The sequence below is a fragment of the Pituophis catenifer genome, unplaced genomic scaffold (genome assembly GCF_029215685.1).
Source record: "Pituophis catenifer annectens isolate HBS135680 unplaced genomic scaffold, rPitCat1.0.hap2 SCAF_3, whole genome shotgun sequence".
NCBI classification, from domain to species: domain Eukaryota; kingdom Metazoa; phylum Chordata; class Lepidosauria; order Squamata; family Colubridae; genus Pituophis; species Pituophis catenifer.
This window is the reverse complement of record NW_027256883.1, coordinates 158956890-158974812: the sequence shown is the minus strand read 5'-3', so window position 1 is coordinate 158974812 and position 17923 is coordinate 158956890. Positions and strand designations below refer to the sequence as shown.

Sequence of the window (17923 nt, the reverse complement as noted above, 5' to 3'; positions counted from 1 at the left end):
CCTGTGAGGTGGGTTGATGGAATCCAGCAAATGTGTCTTCTGATACTGTGTCTCCTTTGTAGAATTGTTTCCAAGATCCAAGATGGCTCTCACCCTGCTTGTCTTATTTTTTCTCTCAGGAAATTAGGTGAGCTCACTTTTAGGGAGTTGATTTATATAGTAATTTACATAGTGATATCAAATTTCTTATTTGATAAACACTCAGTTACATACAGTCGCTCCAACTCACCCCAAATAAAGGGATTAAAGGGTCGTAAAAAGAAAAAAAATTAAATGCTTCATTGGGTTTTGATTTTTGCTAATAGTTTTGTTGTTTTAATTGGATTTTAACTGCTCAGAGTTGCATGTTTAGCAGGAAGGTTGTACAAACTGAACAGATAAATAGATAAATAACAGCAGGATAGAAATAGTCCCCTCAGTTCAGCTTTATTCATAACAATATTCAGTAATATTTTGAGAGCTTCTAAGTCTGTTAAAATAGCTAATGCACTTTAAAATAGACAAAATATACTAGGTAAGTAAAATCTGGTTGGCTAAATTATTCAGTAGGTTTATTCACACAACATTAAACTATGGTTTACTGCATTTGGCCAATTGGCTCTGCATAACAAACTGCATAAAAACTAATCCCTCTAATTGGGTTTAATCTGGTCTGCATGACATAATCTGTCAGCCACTTAGCCACAGTAAACCCTAGGTCAATATTTCCTTTAATTTATTTGCCACTACTACAAGACTGTATTTTTTTTAATATACTGCCAATATAAGCATTGACATAGGATAAAATTTTAGGTTCAAATATAGTTTGTGCTAATTTTAAGAGTAGTTGTTAATTCTCAGGATGCTAGGATGAGTTTGTTACCTGGACAAATTACACAATTTGCAGCATTTGTGTGTTGATGTCATGGCACATGATGATTCATCATGGCTCATATTGGTCTATGCTTTGATGTAATAATTATTGTAAACTAATCTGTAGTCTGGCATAGCAGCAAAGTCAAAATGCATATTTTCCCAAAAAGTCAAGTTTCTATATTAGGAATGCAATTTGTCTTATTCACAGTGAAGCTTATTTGCCTTTAGCAATTCTATTAATTAGAAGTAATTAATCCTGCCCTTCATTACACAGATAATTATATTTCAATGCAAAGGAATGCTTGATTTTAATAATTACCCAGAGATTAAATGTACATCTACTTTTATATTTTCTGTCTATGACAAATGGATTAGTTTTAGCAAGCTAGTGCTCTTCTGTCAGTTATTAAATTTATTCATTAAAATGGATACATAGACTAGGAATTTAATTGTTTGTTATAGCTGTTCTCAAGTAACACACTGCCATGGAGTGGACATCTTCTGTAGTGTATTTTCTTTATTATTTTCCCACTGTATCTGACATAATTTATGTGAAATGATGCATAATCACTATTGTGTAGGTTTCACTCAGAAGTACACTATTTACAAAGTATATTTCATAAAAGGCTTTAAAAATAAAATGTCACATTTTTTTTCTAAAATTAGTAATTGTTTGAAAATTAGAAATTCACAATCAATTTTGAAACATTTATAGAATGTCAAAACATTGTCTGGCTTATCCAGAGAAGAAAATCTTTGACAGCATTTTCCCCTTCCTCTTATAATAAAGAGAATCAAGATCTGACAATATTTAGTTTTTTTCTCACACCATATATTTTCTCCAAGACACTTTTTATGTTCATCTATAAGTTTCTTCAATACCTTTCTAAGTAATTCAGATACTTTTGCTATAATGCATATTTAATTTTCTAGTCAAATTGTCAACATTTTGATATAGGCAAGGTCAAGAAATAGGCATCACAATAATTATTGGAACCCTTCTATATTGTTATAAGTTATATAGGCAGAAACTTGAAAAGCTGAAAGTATTTACTTCTGCACTCTCTTTTGCCAAAGAGGATCAAAGCAGAATTATCTTCAGTTTCTTTCTTGGGACTAAAATGATTTTTATTTCATTTGATTCTTTTTTCAGTTTTACTTCTGGATTCCTGTACATTTGCCCACATATAAAAATAAGCCAGGCCCTGGTTTGCTTAACTAGTTTAGTTAGTTTATTGAATAAACATTAGAAGCTCCATTCAGATGTACCAAATAATAAATTCTGGTCTATAAACCACAATAGTTAGATTAACAAAGACAAGCATACCAAATGCATAAATAATGTGTGAACACACATTAGCTGCCATCACACATGTTTCTGATTTATTTAAATACAGTTTACCTAACTGCCTACCTTCACATATCAATATTATAGCTGCCAAGGAATATTTGCTTTGCATTTAAGGGTCAGGGAAATGCCTCAAATCTGGACTCATTTGACCTTTCCTGCCTTGCATCTTTATAGACGGTCCATATAGCATTTTTGGAAATGTTTTACCATTTTTTCCCCAGGATTATTCACAATTCACCCCCTGGGGTCAGGGCTGTCTTAACGCATGGGCCTGATGGGCAATTACCTGTGGGCCCCACGAGCAAAGTCTAATCTGTGTATGTTAACCTTTCAATGCACCTTGTATTATATAAATACAGCAACATATTTATTACACTTTACTGCATTTTTAAATTAATACTAACATGCAAATATATGTTTAATTTTATCGACCATTTACATTTTTATTCCTATGAGTAGTTTTCGTAGGGGCCCCAATGTACTGCTTTGCCCGGGGCCCATAATGCTGTTAAGACTGCCCTGCCTGGGGGACCCTAGTGGTGGTCTCTGCTTTCCAAGTACTAATCAGATTATTATTATTATTATTATTATTAATAATAATAATAATAATAATAATAAATTTATTTATTTATTTATTTGTCAATAAGAAAACAAGCAACAAAATAGACACAGACATGGACACATGAAAAAAATTTTGGCACAAAAAAAAAAGTATATAAATTGGCAAAACATAGCCATAAACACATAGAATGATTACATATAATTGGGAACAGTAGGACAGGCACAGTAAGTACACTGGTGTGCTTATGCACACCCCTTAGGGACCTCTCAAGAAACATGAAAGGTCCATGGTGGACAGTTTACAGTAAAAGCTATGGGGATTAGAGAGACTAACAACAGGATCAGGTAGATTGGTCCAGACATTTACTACTCTATTGCAAAAGTCATATTTCCTACAATTAAGATTAGAGCGAATTACATTGAGTTTAAATCTATTAATGGCCCTTGTAGTATTATGGTTGAAATTAAAGAATTCATTTACAGGTAGCACGTTTGCTAAACAATCAAACGTTTTGGTAGCTTGCCTTTCCAACATCAGCCAGGATGAGCTATGTGCTGCCACCTAGTTGGATAAACTTGTGAGATGCTACTTTTAATGAAGCATTATATTGGTTTAAGGCGTGTCAGCTCAGAAAAGGTAAACATAATCCGAGACTTTTTTCAGATCTTCCTGATTCTCCTTCCTGTGTTATCTAACCCTACCCGGATTGTTCAGCCAACACGGATGAATGTTGAACAGATTTCTCAAAGCTCATTCCGTCACCTATCGCGGAGACGATGGTCTGCTTTGACGCCCCGGCTCCGACGGTGAAGGGGCGGAGCTGTTCTCGCAGCGCTGCCGGTTTGTTCCCAGACGGTGTCAGTGGGACGGAGTGTTGCACTATCGGCTCCTCTTGTTGCTCTTCTAGAAAAACTCTGGCCAATTGCGGAGAAAGCATCGGCTTCTGAGTTTCGGCTGGGAGAGGGGGCGGCCCCCAGTCAGTGGGGTAGATTTTTGTTTTCGCAGGGGGCGTGAGAGTCCTGCGAACGATGCGGGACAAGTGAAGAACTCGGGCACTTTTGTTAAGGCGTTGGGGGAACGAAAAAGAGGCCGCAACACGCCCCGACTAGTCCCATCCTTGTGTTTGTGAACAAACCACGTGGCAGTGACTCACTCTCCAGGACCAGATCTTTACAGACGCTGCCGGAGGCGCCGGTTCTCCTTTTTTCTCTCTTGCCCTGACCGATCGCCTCTAGGGCCGGCCCATCATGGTGGGAATTCGTCGCTCCCTATACAACCTCACGGCCGTTTGTTCCTTCCTCGCTGGAAGCCTCCTGTCTCTGCCAGGTACGTGCGCCGCTCGCTCCATCCCTGAGCTGAAAGGTCGGGTCTCGAACGCAGGCAGGCGAGGTTGGAAGTATCCCAGACTTTTGAGAAACCTCAGAAGCCATTCCAAAACCAAAAACCCCTGGCAGTCCTCCCCCTGGTGAGTCTGTCCATCCTGTTTGGGTTGGACGCTCCAAATTTTCTGCCATGGCTCTCCTGCCTGCGTTAAGTGTTTCTTTCTGTTTCCCTTTCAGTCTAAATTTCCTGGAGGGGCTCGTTGGCCAGCTAGAGGGTCAGGCTTTCCTTAGGTTAGATGGGCTCTGGGGTGCCCTTCCTTAGGGCTGGCACCCAGTTCTTCTCCCCAGGGCTAAAGCTCCCAGGTTTGATGCAGGCCCTCACCACTCGTTGGGCTTTTTGTTTACCAAATGAGTGGTGTTAGAGCTGAAGCTGCCACGTCCACCACCACCAGGGCATTTGGGAACTCAAATAAGGCTTGATCAGAACAGTAGTTTGGAAAATACACTCTTAAACGCGCCGAGAAATGCTCTTGCCTTCTATTCGTATATTTTACCAGTAGACTGCCAGCGTTCAGAACGGTTTGGGTTGGATCTCTGGTTCAAAACCTGGCTTTCCTTTTTTTTCACTCAGATTATATGTTTATCTACACTACTTAGCAGAAACTCATCGCTCGCTTTTCCTTGCTAGATTTCTTTATTTCTGCTACCTAGGAAGTCACAATTTTCTTTCTTTGTGAAGTAGTATTTGCTGCAGAGTTAGAATATTTTCTTCAAAGCATTTCCTGACTGCAGATTTAAGATTGGGGGGTTCAGGACATCTTAATAAAATGGGATATGGGAAGGTGAGACTTCTGCCCAAATAGGTGTATTTGTACAATGCACCTAACTGGGTCAGTTATAGATCCAGCAGCTGTACTTACCAGTTACATACCTAGCCTCTGAACTCACAAACTTTGATTTTGTGCATATGTATGTGTATTAGCATATTATGCAAATTCAACCTGTTTGATTGGCTTGTAACTATGTTTAATGAGAACAAGTTAAGCATGTTGTGTGAATTCAGGCATAAAGCATGTCTGTCCCAACCCCATGTCTTTCTCTTGGGGTTCAAAGTAACAATCACTGCAGAACTTCTTTAAATCCAAACTTCCTAGCATTGATTTGAAAAGCAAAAGGACCACATGGGTGAAGACAAATGAATTGTTCCCTCTCTTATCTACTCATAGTTCCATGGCTCTAGGCACTGTTGTTTATAAAGCTTTTTTTTTTATCACACTTCCAGGCCATTTAGAAGTCCAAAGCATTTTGATACTGGTATTTATATATCCTATATTAACCACTTTACAGAATAATATATTTATTTAATATCTGAGCCCATAAAATGAGGGAAATCTATAGAAGACAGAGATTTGTAGAACACTTCAAAATAATTTTGTTAGAGCTAACAAAATTTGGCTGCACTGCACTCCAAAACACAATGCTGTACTTCATACATACTTTGACAGTGTCAATTAAATCAGCATCTCTATCCAGGACCAGGTAGATATATAAAGGATGTTTAAAAAATGCAAGCTGTTTCATTTATTTATTTACTCAGATTTGTATGCCATTTCAGTACTTTAATTTAATTCCTGTATGTTTGGTAAGGCTTAGAGCTTTATGCAAATTTTCAAGGTCTCATTTTACAAATGTCAGATTGACATGTCCACCCTAGCCATTTTAAGGTCTTGCATTGATGCAAACAGTATACCTTAAATTATATTCAAATAGATGAGTGCATTTATGAGAGTTACTTAGCTGATATTTTAATTCATACTTGTCAATAGAGTACTGTAGAGATATTTTGTGTGATTTTATTATTTTGGTTGATTTATATCAATAATTTATAAGCTGAGATTTTAGATTTGGGTGGAACAGTATTTTCTTTTATGTTCACTACTTATAGTGAGGTAAAGAAGAATAGCATAATTACCAATTTGAACATTGTTAGCTAATATAGATACAAATTTTAATGAAAAAACTATTTTCATTTGCAATTATGTATCTTCATCACAAATGTTTTTGATTAAGGTTAAAATAGTTACATATCACTATACTTAAGCTATCTTGCCAGATTCTTTATTTAAGAATAACAGGGTATAAATCAGAGATCTACAGCTTCTATCAATTCAATGATTCTGCAGAATGTCAGAAACTATATGCCCAAAGTTGAGATTTGAAAAATAACCCAAAATTAATGTGTATCTTCCCCAACACCCAAATGCCCTAGATTTATTAATTTATTAAATGCCCTAGATTTATTGTCTCCAAAAGTAAATTACATTGGACATAGTTGGATTTTCTTTTGAAGAAATTTAAGATTGTAGCAAAGGGAAATTAATCATCATAGATTAAACATTTTGATTTTTCTTTGCATTAGGGGAAAAGGGGAAAAAGTAAAAAGGCAATAGCACGATAAATATATGAATGTAATTTCTCTTGAAAGCACACTCAAGCAAAATCTGATGTTTTTAATTAAATTTCAAGTGATACATCTTTCTATTTAATCCTCATTGTAGTTTTAAAAATGTAAACATGTTTAGATGTTAATGTTCCTTTTGCTGGTTGTAGAGTGCAATGAAAGAGAAGAATTATATTTACAGTTTAAAGAGAAAATATTGATGTCTAAGCCAAGGACAAGTGCTGTGCATTTCCTTTCAGTATAAAGATTCTGTGGAAATTCTGCAGTATCCGTTAACAATTTCATGTTTATGGCACTTTCAGTTCTTAATTGCAGTAATCTTTATAACAGTCATGCAAGAAAGTCAAGTGTGTTTATCCTCACATTGCATATGTATGGTTTCAAATTCATTTGACTATGAAATGGGAACTTCCCAATTTACATTTGGGAAGGAGAAGATGGAGCATTTTATCCTGTCATCTGCTGTCTCAGATAAGGATTCTTCAGAGAGGTATCTCATCTTCCTAAAAATATTATAGTCAAAAATTGTGCTGCATATTGAAAGTTACACTGAAGCCAAATTAAGATTTAGTTTATTGTCATATTTTCTCCCACAGCTTTATAAAGAATGCTAATAAATGAAATAGTAAAGAGCATTTATCATCTGGAAATTTTTAGGAAACTTTTTCTGAAGATAGAAAATAATGTATTTAGCTGAAAATGAGGTTGGAATGGAAAAAAGATCAGTATGAAACATTCGTGGACTGCAATCTTCCTCCTTTTTCCTCAACCTCTTCTCCCACAATTTACTAAATTGTAGTCACCAACAGATTAATCAGTTATCAGATTACTCAACTGATAACTTTCCCTCTTGTGCTAATTATGCTAAAAGAAAGCCTATGCTTATTAAAAAAATTGTCAAACTCACTACTTATTTTATAAAACGCTGCCTTTGAAGTAAAAAAGCAAGAAATGATCCAGATAAGGACTAATTTCTTTTTACGAAAAATTCCCAGCACTGCTCTATTGTTGAAGTTATAAGTATACTGGAAGTAGTATGTAACATATAGTCAATGTGGATTTGCCTTATTGGAAATTAAATGGGATTGTTCAGTCCAAGAGGTCTTGTGCAGAGAATACAATATACACAGAAACAGGTTTGTGGAATACAATCTGTGTAGTATTGATTATGGAAGGGACTCCTTCTTAAGTGTCCTGTTGAAATAGCTTATTCCATTTATAAAGCTTTCAGACAAATATCAATATATTTCTTTCAGTTGCTGTTAACAATTTTTAGATATTTTGTGCTCAGGTAATATATTTATTCTTGGGCTTCAAATCTTCTATTCTTGGCTTGCAATTAATGTGTTGGATTTGTGCCCTTAGAATTTTTATATTAGTATAAGCATGGGGATGAATGAAAGAGTGTCTTGAAACATTTTGGCATGCATACATATCTTTTTCCCCTTAAAGTTCTTAGATACATTATACTCTTTGAATTAAATGCTCTGGGCAAATGTAACATATGCAAGTAAATATTAATTTTATCAGGCCACAATTGGCTCATCATGTACATCAGCCTTTCTTAATCTCACCCACATAGGGACTGCAGTTCCCAAAATTCCCAGTCAACTTGGGAATTGGAGACCCAATACATCTGGAGAATGACAGGTTGGGGAAGATAGTGTGTGCAGTTTTGAACTCTTGAAGAAGTGTGCCATACGAATACTATATGAGAGTTACTTTATTACTGAGCAAAAACTAAGCTCAGAGATAAAGACAGTCTCCCCTCTAAGTACCCCTACTCATTTTAAGGAGTTACTGGCCAGTTTGCACATCAGATTAACACGTACAGTAACCTAACTCAACAGTGGTTGATTTAAGTTGATGTACGCGTTAACAAAAACAGTGTAACATTCATTGTACCAATCCATAGCCATGCATAATGTTATTCCTACAAAGAGTACACAAAACTTAAAAGATTATGTGTGCTTATAGCATAGGCAGGCACATGCTACAAATTATAACGTAGCACGGCAATTATGAAGCAAGAGGCCCTGGTGCAGCTTTACATTGCTTTTTCTTTTTCTTTTTAATTTGGTTGAATGTGCACATTACCGCAGCTATACTGTATATGGGCATAGGTTTAAAAATAAAGATTATGTAATTATTCACAGCAGCACTGTTGTGTATGATGTAGTAAAATAGCCTTTCTGTTTAAACCATTACCACAGCAAGATTTCCTGCTTCTCCCTCTCAGGTCAGAGGGAGAAAAGAGAAAATGTTGATAACCTAGTTCTACCACTTTAAAACTATTTCTGCCAATAAAAGTTATTATAATGCCAATGGACTGGAGAATACAATTCATATTCAAGGAAAAGGCAAGCACTGTTTAGTGGGAAATGTAACATTGGGGAGAAATCACAGCAGAAGAAAAGAAGTAAAACGTGCCATTTAAGTGAGCTACATATTAACATGGGGGGGGGATGCTAGTGTAAATTGGCACAAGTATATTAGTCAAATCTGAATATAAAATTTTTGTCTCGGACCTGTCATCTGCTATATACTATACCTATCATGACATTAAACTGGTGGATTGTATTATAAACATTTATTTTTTATTTAATTGGTTTAGAAAACATTAGATCCTACCTGTCTTCCAAAGGCCTCAAATAATATATGTAGTTCTTCTACCTTTCTTGTCTCAAACTTGTACAGTAGATTATGATGGTCAAACACTGCCTTTCATTGGATTTATACACTATGCTAAGTCAGAAACTATCATTTAGGACAGTAATGAGAGATTAGGAGGATGGCCATATTAATCCATGGTAGACAAAAATCAGGAGTCTGGTAGCAGCTTTTCAAATCTACAAATGCCACCTGATTCCTGATTTTTTTAACTTCATAATGACTACATCACCATTATATTAGGGCCAGATCAAACAAACTATATTATCACTTACCAGGATATATGAACCCAGTTAGAGATTGGTCAAATGATTCCAGAGAGAATATAAAGAACTTGAAATATACAAAATAGAAACTAAATATATTTAATGCAGCTCTGGTTAACAAGCTGATTAAAAATCTGGAAATAAATATAATGCTTTCATATCCTGTGATTCAAATCACAATTCCATGGAATGGTATATGGCAGAACATTACTTTTAAGTAGGGATAGCAACCAATAGATTAAATTTGCACATGCTGTGCAACTTTCAGCACTCTAGAGAATAGTTGTGCTAGTTTATTGTAGAAAACAACCTCATGTGATGCTTTAAGGACTTGCAAGTTGGGCTTTAGAATACTATAGAAGTATACAGTTAGTCCTCAACTTACAGCAGTTCAATTAGTGACCATTCAAAGTTACAATGACACAGAAAAAGTGACTTATGACTGCTTTTCACACTTACAACCATTGCAAATTCCAGGATCATGTGATCACCTTTTGCAGCCTTCTGACAAGCAAAGTCAATGGGGAAGCCAAATTCACTTAACAACTGTTTTACTAACTTAACAACTGCAGTAATTCACTTAACAACTGTGACAAGAAAGGTCATAAAATGGGGCAAAATTCACTTAACAAATGTTTCACTTAAGCAACAGAAATTTTGGGTTCAATTGTGGTCGTAAGTCAAGGATTACCTGTACTGTGGGCACAATTTTTAGGGGAAAGTGTTTATTCAGATAATTTCCCTCTAACTAGTTAACTACTTTTATCCAATATCTCTTCTTTGCATAGAAAAGAAAATTAATTTTGATGGTTTTCTTACAAAAAGTACCTCAAGTGATACAATATTATATTCTAATTTAATTAATACTATATGGGCCTAGGTTGTTTTTTTCCCATGATGAAATAAATATTAGAAGTACAAATACCGTGTTTTTCCGAAAATAAGACCTTGTCTTATATTTTTTTGAATCCCTAAATAAGCACTTGGCCTTATTTTCGGGGAGGTCTTATTATTTTGGGTGCGTGGAGGAAACCAGAGGAAATGGCGGGGACCGTCTGCACATGCATTTAAATATTTTTGGGGAGGGCTTATTTTCAGGGGAGGCTTATTTTAGTGCATGCGCTCAAAAGCCCAATTGGGCTTATTATCAAGGGATGTCTTATTTTAGGAGAAACAGGGTACTTGAAATAAATATTACCTATGGTAGTTTGGGATTTGACATGGGGGTAGATTTTTTTTTTTTTACTGTTAGTTAAGTTCCATTCACTTTTTGACTTTCAGATACTCTCTCTAGAACAGTGTTTCTCAACCTTGGTAGCTTGAAGATGGGTGGACTTCAACTCCCAGAACCCCCCCCAGCCAGCGCTGCTGGCTGGGGGATTCTAGGAGTTGAAGTCCACCCATCTTCAAGCTACCAAGGTTGAGAAACACTGCTCTAGAAGCATTGTAAATGAGAAAGGAAACACTGAACACAGGAATAAGAACTTTTTGAGGATGTAAATGTAGGAATCGTATGAAAGACCTGAATGAAAATGGTACTTAATCTAAAATCCTGCATGTTCTAATCTGGAATGAAATAGGCACACCCAGGTTTTGTGTGTGTATTGTTTTCTGTCTGCCTAATAAAAAAAATTGGCATTCCCTAAGGCTTTCGCCTAAATACTAATCAAGTCCAGTCCTGCCTAGTTTCTAAGCCCAGACCTGGTGCCAACTACTACTTGTATTAATATGGTTGCATGTAATTCCCTTTTTCCACTCTCAAATCAAAGTCTAGTTTATGTCTTTCAGAGCATTGCTAGTCTGTTTTATGAAATCTGGATCTGATGCTCCAAAAATCTGAAGGTGATGTCCACCCTTCCCCCAAGTAACATTTTGCACGATAAAGGTCTCTTTTATTTTCAGTTTTTTCTAAGGAAATCAGAACTGTTCCAAAACATAGTTAAATCTGCAAAACTGCAAGCATAGCTCAGGGGAAATATTATTCTTCTGGATTCATGATGCAGTAATTCTGGTGATACCCCTTGAATTCTGGAAATAACAGTGATGATCATGTATAGTTTGATCTCTTTTATTACAGTACACAATCTTATCCAATTACTTTAATAAGCTTTCTCTATTAGAGGAAGGAAATTTTCATCTGGTACAATCTTACAATCTTGCATAGCTTCTTCTCTGGTAATACTGTACTACTAACTAGAGCATACAAAACATTTGCTAGACCAATTCTCAAATACAGCTCATCTGTCTGGAACCTGCACTGCATATCGGACATAATACAATTGAGAAATTACGAGAAGAGTCCTCCATTCCTCTACTCACAATAAAATACCTTATGCCACCAGACTTCAAATTTTGGGCTTAGACAACTTAGAACCATGCCGACTTCGGTCTGACCTAAGTGTAGTACATAAAATTATCTGCCACAATGTCCTACCTGTCAATGACTACTTCAGCTTCAACCACAACAATACACGAGCAAATAATAGATACAAACTCAAGGTAAACTGCTCCAAACTTGGTTGCAGAAAATATGACTTCAGTAACAGAGTGGTCAATGCCTGGAATGTACTATCTGACTCCGTGGTTTCTTCTCCAAACCCCCAAAACTTTAACCTTAAAATGTCTACTATTGACCTCACCCCATTCCTAAGAGGTCGGTAAGGGGCGTGCATAAGTGCACCAGCGTGCCTACCATCCCTGTCCTAATATTCCTTTTTACTCTTACTCTTTTCAAATTATGTATTCAAATTATGTTTATACTTTTACCTGTTATCTTATATATGCTTGACAAATAAATAAATAAATAAAAAATGTCAGCTGTAGTAATTTCTGAAAAGAGTTCAGTTAGAAAAGAATTTACTCCCCAATTTGCTGTCCCTTTCACAGCAATTGTTATTTCTCCAGCTGATATTCTAGGGAAGGACATACGTTGTAAAGATGCTGCCAAATTTTGTTTTCCTGTTTGTTTTTTCTGTACTAGGAGATGGGAAGAATGGGTCATCTGCTTCATCCAGCATAATTTCTCAGTTCACACTTCATCACACTGAGGCTAGAAGCTTCCAAGCCACAGCCACCAGTAGGGATGACATTATTACAAGCATCCCACAAGTCAGTGTCAGCAGCATTGGTCAGTCGGATTATCTGACCACTACTACACCTGGCTATTTGAATACCACAGCAAGGATACAGACCCAGACTGCAAATAATGCCTCTAATAGTAGCACTGATCCTTCTTTATTTCTTACTCCAACTACAAACTTACCGGAAACTAATACATTTGACCTGGATGATGATAGAAGATACATCAGTGCCACATCCTTGCTTACTTCCAGCACTATGATCCCGGCTACAGAAATTTTGCAATCAAATGAGACACAAGGTAAGACTAGGCAGTTATCAATAATTTCTCATGGTAGGTAGTTTAAATAAATATGGCCAGGATGAATCAACTAATTCTGTTTCACAGTCACAGCCTGTAAAAGCATTATATTAGATTACAATTAGATACTCCGTATTTTCCAAAAAATGGGAAAAAAAGAAAAAGAACACCATCTGAGCTAAAAAAAAAAATACCCACTAAGTTTGCAGAGTTATGGTCAAATATTTCTGTGGCCTCAGTGTTCTAAAAAATATGTTACCGATAGAAGGGAAAATTTGTAGCTCAGGATTGAAGTGGTACTCTCTGAGCTTGGTAATTTTCTTACAGATGTTTCATTACCAAACTAGGTAACATCATCAGTTTTAGTAGGGAATGGGGTTTACTCTCATTTTATATCCCAGTGGCTTGCCCGGTCAGTATTGGTAGGAGTGGTCTTGGTGATTCTTTGATTGGGCTGTTGTTTACTGTTAGCTTGCTTGGCAATTTCTTGATTGAGGTATTGTTTGCTTCTTGATTGTTCCTCTAATGTTAATCTTGATGTTAATCTCTGCTCATCTGAGTGTTGTTGATTGCTCCTGAGGAAGCTTTCTGGTCTTTTTTGTTTCCTTTTTGGCTTTTTAATTATCTCTTTTGAATGGTATGTAGATGTTGCTTATGCCTAGATGCTTGTTGATGGCTGATTTGTTTGAATGTCCAGGAAATCTTTAGCATTTTTGGACCTGACTTTGTCTAGGATACTCAGTTTCCCAGTTGAAACTATGATTAGGTTTGCCCAGTGGTGGGATTCAAATAATTTGACAACCGGTTCTCTGCCCTAATGATTTCTTCCAATAACCAGTTTGCCAAACTGCTCAGAAAGTTAACAATCGGTTCTCCCGAAGTGGTGTAAACTGGCTGAATCCCACCACTGGGTTTGCCCATATGTTATGAAATGAAGGAATTTTCATTATATCTTATGACTGCTAGCTGGTGTTCATGGATGATCTGCTAGTCTTCTGCCTTTTTGTCTTACATAGTGGCTCCTGCAATCCTTACACTGTATGCTGTAAATGATTCTTGTTTTTTCTTCCAGGGTGCTGTGTCTTGTGATTTACTTAGGATGTTTGGATGGCTTTGGTTGGTTTGGGTGCTATGGCGATATCATGTGGTTGTAATAGTCTATTGATGGTTTCGAAGATGTTTCGAAGATGTATGGCAGTGTTATTCTTTTTACAACATTGGTTGTGCAATATTGGATTGAGTGGTCAGGCACCTTTTGATGATGTTGTTGTTCTGTCCTCGTACCACACACACACCCCCAGAGACGGCCCGGAGTTAATAAGCCACACGACAAAACTCTTTGATGATAAAGCTGGCAGCAACCCAGTGGTTAGCTGCCAATTCAGACTTTACTCACACAAAACAAAGATTAGACTGCAGCATTCCGATAAAACAGGCAGAGTGTCAATAATACAAGAATTAGTCCAAATGCAGTCCGATAAAGCAGGCAAAGTCCAGTAACGCAGAGATCATGGAGTATTTCCAGTTTTTGCTCGTCACAAACTGAACCGGCCACCACACCCACATTTATACCCTGTGGGGTGTGGTCCAGTGACTCAGCTAATCTCTGGCACGCCTTCCCATCTGCTGTGCACGCTTCTCCCTGCGCCTCTGTCGAGGGTCCAGCCAGCACTTATCTTCCTCGTCTCTGTCCACCTGTGGCTGCGGGGACGTGCTTGGCTCTGAGCCTATCGTTTGGCCTTCGGTGTCCTCCGGAGGCATTGCCACAGAGGAGGGTCCTGGAGAGGGAGGCCTTGCCAACTCCTCCCCCTCACTGTCAGAGTCTGCATCTGTCGATAGCCCAGGCTCAGGCAACGGAGCCACAACAGTTGTGTGGATATCCATTTTGTTGTAAGATGATGTATAGATTATACAAGGATAGTGTAATGTTGTTTTCTTCTTCCCTAGTGAATTTTATTCCTTTGAAGTTTTGTCAATGGTTTCATTTGTATTCTCTAGTTGGTCCTTTTTGATTATGACAGGAATGTCATCTATATACCTGATCCATATTTGAGTTCTATATATGGGAATGCTATTGATTCCAGGCATTGCAATACAGTCTCTACAATTATTCCTGAAAGTAGTGATCCCATATGGGTTCCTTTGATTTGTTGATATATTTGTCTGTTGAACTGAAAGTACAGGGAGTCCTCGACTTATGACCATAATTGAGCCCAAAATTTATGTTGCTAAGTGAGACATTTGTTAAGCGAGTTTTGCTCCATTTTATTATCTTTCTTGCCACAGTTGTTAAGTGAATCACTACAGTTGTTAAGTTAGTAACATGGTTGTTGAATATTGATTATGTGACCATGGGGATGCTGCAACAATCATAAGTGTGAAAAATGGTCATAAATCATTTTTTTCATTGCCATTATAACTTTGAATGGTCACTAAATGAACTGTTGTAAGTCGAGGACTATCTGTATATGGTTAGGCAGAAGTTGATAAGATTCATGATTCTGGGTATTTCAATCTTGGTTTATTTGGTTAGGTTGGTTGTGTGCTATGTAGTAATGCTGTCATGGATTCTTTGGCAAATTCTGGGTCTGTGGATATAAAAGTGCTGTGACATCAAATGAGACATCAAATTCTTCCTCATTCAAGAAAGAATTCACCACTACTAGCACCCAGCAACCAACCACATATCAATATTTTATTATTTTATTTTATTTTATCTATTTTATTTTATTTTTTAAAACATTTATATAGCCACCCATCTTTCAGCCAATTCTGGATGGCTCCAGAATTTTGGATGGCTCCAGAGAGTATATTATACAAACTGTAATACACAACCAGTAAAAACATAAAACATTGTTCATGGTTTTTGTCAGTCAGGATGAAAATGGATCTAATATAGAAGTGGCTGAGCTCACAGTCATGAGGACCCTGCCTGCTTTCTGGGGTCCAATAGGATCAAATTCTTTCCTGATAACTGAGCAACATGGTGCCCTAGATATCGTCACAGAACCTGCTCCCAAGACTGGAGTCTAACTGTGGACCTGCTTTATTCACATACTTTTGATTAGATTTGATAACTACCAAGATTTATGTTAGAACTGTAGAAACATTCAGAAAAGGTCTGGCCAAAGTAGATTCTCTTTATTTCTGAATTAAGCAGAGTCACCCACCCCCACTGTACTGACAGTTAAATGTTTCTATGCAGGAACATCAGCTGCTTCGCAGCCGGAATCTTCTACATTCATTACCATGGGACCAGCAAAAAATACCACCCCAGTCATGGACCATAAGGCTTTCACAGAAGAGAACACTGTTGCCTCCACATCATCTCCAAGGACTACTATTGGTGAACAAGTGATCACAATAACTACATCCAATACTTCTCGATCAGTAACATTTGAGGTTGCCTCCTCTACTCTCTTACCTCACAAAATCCTATCAGCAGAGACAGAGCAACCAGCTAAACATGACCACAAGACAACTGTATTTGATGTGGGAAACAATCAAGGTATACATTTAGCAATCTTGTCTCATCTAGGGAACAACAGATTTAGAATGGGTTGATGAGAACCGAGAAATAGTTAAACCCAATCTTGGATGAAACTATGGGAGAACTATATAGCACAGTGACAAAGCATATGCTCTGCAAAAAGAAGCAAAAAATTACTTATTCAGTCTCTGACATCTCCAAATTGGGTTGGGAATTGGTACTTTTGCCTGAAAATAGTTTTGGGGGAAACATATGTTGGGCGAGGCACTGCAAGTTTGTATAAATAATATTAAATATAATGCTGGATTTGGGTTATGCAGCTGAATGTATTCCTTTGATTGTTAAAATAGGTAGCTGGGTGAATGAACCTTCATAGCTTTAAAAGATGAACTACATTTTACTGTCTTCTTCTTGCTTTCAGGTCTGCCCAGTATACCAGTAGTCAGTCCAATAGGAAAGGATCCCCTCGTGATTGCTGTCGTTGTAATTTTTGTTGTGACAGTAGGGATTCTGACTCTCCTGGGTTTCTTGAGGTATCGACAACGTGGCAATAGACTACGATTTAGACGTCTCCAGGACTTGCCTATGGTGAGCATCTGCTGGATTTTTACCTGTTCTGTTATTTTTCCTCTAGATGGGATATGGCCTCACTGCCACTGTACCTTAATATTAGTTGCCTGGTCTGTCTGTTCCAAAGGGCAATTCTTTGAGATGGCAGAGGCTCAGATTCATTAAGCGATGGTTCAGAAGTCACTAAGAATATATATAGTACATAACTTAGACATCTCTCACTAATATCTGGCTAGCACAAAATTAACTTTTTTTCTTTCTTACAGGATGACATGATGGAAGACACACCTCTTTCCCTCTACAGCTACTAAACAATTGAAAGACTTAAAAAAAACAGAACCCGTTAAAGGCTACAAAGCTTGTAAAGGATCCCAACTGGGGAGCAACTCTACAATTTTGGAGCTGCTGTACTGACATGCAAATAACTATAGAGTTGCAAATCAAATGACTTACTTTTTAAAAATGCTTGTCCTTTTCTTTATTTTTGAGAATCAGCTTAACCAAAACCTTTTCCTCAATACATCTTCATTTTCTGTGACTGGGTACATGCAATGCTAGAGAAAAAAAAATCAACTATCTTTTCAACTGCTGGCTTCATATCAAAGATAGGTTTGTTGGATTCTGAGAAAATACACTGTATGGGGTGCTTTTTTCACAAAAAGTAAAAAATATGAAATATATGGAATATGATGTGTTTCTTGAGAATGGAAATGCAATGAAACTGTGACTGGGAGATGAAGTTGGCTCTCTTATTTTCTTTGAATTACACTTCATGTTTCTATCAATATTTAAAACATGATCCAGAAGGAAGCAGTGATCTCATCCTTTTAATCAGGGCCCTCTGAATTATACTAAGAAAATTAGTCCAGCATTCATTTTCGTATAGGGCCATGCAAATGTCTCTAGCAAGTTGAGACAAAGTTAGAAAGCAATAATCCTCTACTCCAGTTAATGGTATTCAGTATTCACACTGCATAGTCTGACTATTGCTACTGAA

At 37.0% G+C, this 17923-nt stretch overlaps 1 protein-coding gene across 1 annotated transcript; it reads left to right on the top strand.

The window, feature by feature from the left end:
- Positions 1 to 4015: 4015 nt before the first annotated feature.
- Positions 4016 to 17595, top strand: LOC139315063 (uncharacterized). Its single transcript, XM_070941088.1, has 5 exons — positions 4016 to 4094; positions 12468 to 12866; positions 16072 to 16374; positions 16778 to 16944; positions 17193 to 17595. Exons 1-5 carry the CDS (start codon positions 4016 to 4018, stop codon positions 17235 to 17237), a joined length of 993 nt encoding a protein of 330 aa, XP_070797189.1. The 3' UTR covers positions 17238 to 17595.
- The last annotated feature ends 328 nt before the right edge of the window (positions 17596 to 17923 follow it).

What these genes read in the sequence shown, in the direction of transcription:
- LOC139315063 (XM_070941088.1), top strand. Translation starts at nt 4,016, where the DNA reads ATGGTGGGAATTCGTCGCTCCCTATACAACCTCACGGCCGTTTGTTCC. An exon ending in GCAATCAAATGAGACACAAG is followed by an intron (nt 12,867 to 16,071) that starts GTAAGACTAGGC and finishes GTTTCTATGCAG; the next exon opens with GAACATCAGCTGCTTCGCAG. An exon ending in TGATGTGGGAAACAATCAAG is followed by an intron (nt 16,375 to 16,777) that starts GTATACATTTAG and finishes TCTTGCTTTCAG; the next exon opens with GTCTGCCCAGTATACCAGTA.